Raw genomic sequence first — 2,642 nt, forward strand, 5'->3', positions numbered from 1 at the left:
GCCGGGGCCGGGCATCGGCCGCTGCAAAGGATCCGGCGGCAAAACGGCCTTTGCGGCGGGAGAAACGCGCCCGCCCGGGCCCTGCCCCTTCTTTCCAGACCCAGTGCTACAAAACCGCCAAAACTCGTAATATTGACATGCTACGCTCACCCTGCTGAAGCTCCATTGCAGTCCACTAGGGATTAAACTTGAAATCCACCAGCAAAAGGATTACAAACTGCTACACTGATAAGGAACAGCTGCATTTAAAATGTGGGATTTTTTCACCTTGAAGAATAGCTGAGAAAGAATTGCTGCCCTGTGAAACACCAGTTTTCCCACAACTAAACATCCTACTCGGACGAAAAACAAGCAGAGCATGAGCTCAGTGCTTCTGCATTACAATCCCAGGTCAGCAGAAGGGCTTTAGTTCCCCCAGGCGACCATCCACACTCTGCTCCGGGTCTGAGCAAGCAGAACCATCGCCCTGCCTGTCCACAGCCATGTGGCCGACCACTCTGGGCAAGAACACGAAGCCAACCCTGGCTAGGAGGCTCTTCCCGCTGATGGCAGCTGTGGGTGACAGTGAGAGACAGCTGACGGTTTTCCCCCAAAGGGGGAAAACTTCTCTCCTAGAAAAGGGTCACTTCTTCAGTTTAACTTGGTCAGAACTTACTGCGTTAACAATATTGGTCTTGCAGGGCTCAAACATCTTTGTGGCTCCAACAGCCAAACATCTCACCTGTGGGACCGCGCTCCAGCCACCGGACATCACGGCTGCGCAAAAAGGTCATTCCCACAAGTGAGGGGAAGTCTTCCCCCACAAACTGGGCTCTGCCCCTCACTGACTGCATCTTAACCCAGCACAAGTCAGTAGCACAAGAACTAAGAAGTAAACGGAGGGTATTTCCACAGGAACTCTGAATGTTTAATATGGAAAATTACAGAACATCAACATGGTTTTTGCGTGGCTGCACATCTTCCCCGACAAGACACAGGGACACTCTGACGCTCAGTCGCTGCCAGGAAGCCATTTCATTTATACTTGGCATGGAGCACGAGAGGGCAGGAAGTGGTACTGTGAGTCCAGGAACCGCTGACGCTGTGGAAGCAGATGGACAATCATACCTGCCTTCACTTCAGGTTCTTAAAGAGTTTGTGAGCAACCTGCAGAGACAAAGCATTTGGTAACTCATAATTTAGGGCTAGAAATCAGCAGGGTGTTACCTTCCGCCTCTTGGTTTTCTGGGCCACTAATGCACACGGCCCCACAGCCCTCCACTCTTCTCATTGTTTTGCAACAGGTCATTCAAGAAAACAAGCTGAGATTTCTTACAAAGTTTCACTTCAGCTTAAAAAGGTTTAACTTTAAAATGGCAAATACAACACCGAAATAGCAAAGTGTCATTTGCAGGGCAGAAAACGCGTTTGACTTATTTAGTTGTTTAACAACCTACTGAATCCCAGATGGAACTGTTGTAACAAGGAGGAAACAAACATTTAACTAGAAAAAGCACCAAGGCTCGCTGTTCTTCAGAGGTTACTGTGACTGACCAGCTACCACGTCTCACACTTGAGCGGTCTGCGCTCTCAGAAGCGCGGCTAAAGACGGCTCCGCTCCCAGCACGGGCAGGGACTGCGCATCCGCAGGGACTGCACTTACACAGTGGTCCCTGGCATGCAGGAAGTCAAAAAGCTCCTCCGTGCACTGCTCTTCCGTCTGGGACCTGGAGGACACCCGCGCGTCGCACAGCTCCAGCCGCTCCCGCGCCTTGACGCACTTCTCAGTCTGCTCGCAGTGCTCACGGACCGTGGTTAAAGGATCCTGCGGGCACGGGGCTGCCGTGAGAACGGGGAGACCCCCCGAGGGGCCGCTCTCCCCCGAGGCCCCTGCTTTAGCGGGCAGCCCTGTGTCCCCACCCAAGCCCGGACTCCGGCCGCCTCCCGCAGAGCTCTGGGCGGCGGCACACAGCGGCGGGGGGTGGGGGGGGAGGCGCAGCTCAGGCGGGTTTGCCTGTCAGTGCTGAAGGCGCCGGGCCGCTTCCCCCCCAGCAAGGAGAGGCTGCAGCGGCCCGGGGCCTCCCTCATCGCCCCCGCCGCCGAGGCCTGCCAGCTCCCCGGGCAGGGGCGGCCCGCGCCCTCCACCGCGCCTCGCGCCTCACCACCAGCTCTTCCTCCTCCTCCTCCTCCTGGGGAAAAAGAAAAAAAAAAACAGAAGAAAGCACAGTGGTTATGGACGACCTGGCTGCTCGCGGCCCGGGTCCCCCCCGGCCCCCCCCGGCTCGGCCCACCTCGGGCTCCCCGGCGTGAACGACGCGGTCACGCAGCCCCATCGCTCCACTCCCACCACCCAGAAGGACTCCGCAGGGTCACCCGCCGGAAGTGCCGCTAGCCGACCCGGAAGAGGAAGCGCACAGCAGCGCGCTGGGACCGTCTCCCAGAGGGTGGTGCTTCAGGTCTAGGCGTTTCCCTTCCAAACATGGCAGCCAGCGGCGGTTGTTGCCGCCTCAAGATGGCTATGGTGCCGTTCCCGAGCTTCTTTTTTGCCCTTCTTCTCGGGGATCGCAACCTCGCAGCCGGCTCGGCCTGCCCGCCGCTGCCAGCCTGCCCGGTCCCGCCTGGGAAGGGGACGCCGCTCGACGCGACCTCCCCAACATGGCCGC

General features: G+C 57.7%; 1 protein-coding gene across 1 annotated transcript; it reads right to left on the reverse strand.

The window, feature by feature from the left end:
- Window positions 1-883: 883 nt before the first annotated feature.
- UQCRH (ubiquinol-cytochrome c reductase hinge protein) lies at window positions 884-2,635 on the reverse strand. The gene is made up of 4 exons (XM_075097720.1): window positions 2,271-2,635; window positions 2,142-2,168; window positions 1,643-1,804; window positions 884-1,146 (listed from the first exon to the last, which is right to left on the reverse strand). Exons 1-4 carry the CDS (start codon window positions 2,310-2,312, stop codon window positions 1,114-1,116), a joined length of 264 nt encoding a protein of 87 aa, XP_074953821.1. The 5' UTR covers window positions 2,313-2,635; the 3' UTR covers window positions 884-1,113.
- Window positions 2,636-2,642: the final 7 nt, after the last annotated feature.

Source organism: Phalacrocorax aristotelis, chromosome 6, assembly GCF_949628215.1.
Source record: "Phalacrocorax aristotelis chromosome 6, bGulAri2.1, whole genome shotgun sequence".
NCBI lineage: Eukaryota > Metazoa > Chordata > Aves > Suliformes > Phalacrocoracidae > Phalacrocorax > Phalacrocorax aristotelis.

What these genes read in the sequence shown, in the direction of transcription:
- UQCRH (XM_075097720.1), bottom strand. Translation starts at nt 2,312, where the DNA reads ATGGGGCTGCGTGACCGCGTCGTTCACGCCGGGGAGCCCGAG. An exon ending in AGGAGGAGGAAGAGCTGGTG is followed by an intron (nt 1,805 to 2,141) that starts GTGAGGCGCGAG and finishes CCGTGCCCGCAG; the next exon opens with GATCCTTTAACCACGGTCCG. An exon ending in TGCATGCCAGGGACCACTGT is followed by an intron (nt 1,147 to 1,642) that starts GTAAGTGCAGTC and finishes TTGTCTCTGCAG; the next exon opens with GTTGCTCACAAACTCTTTAA.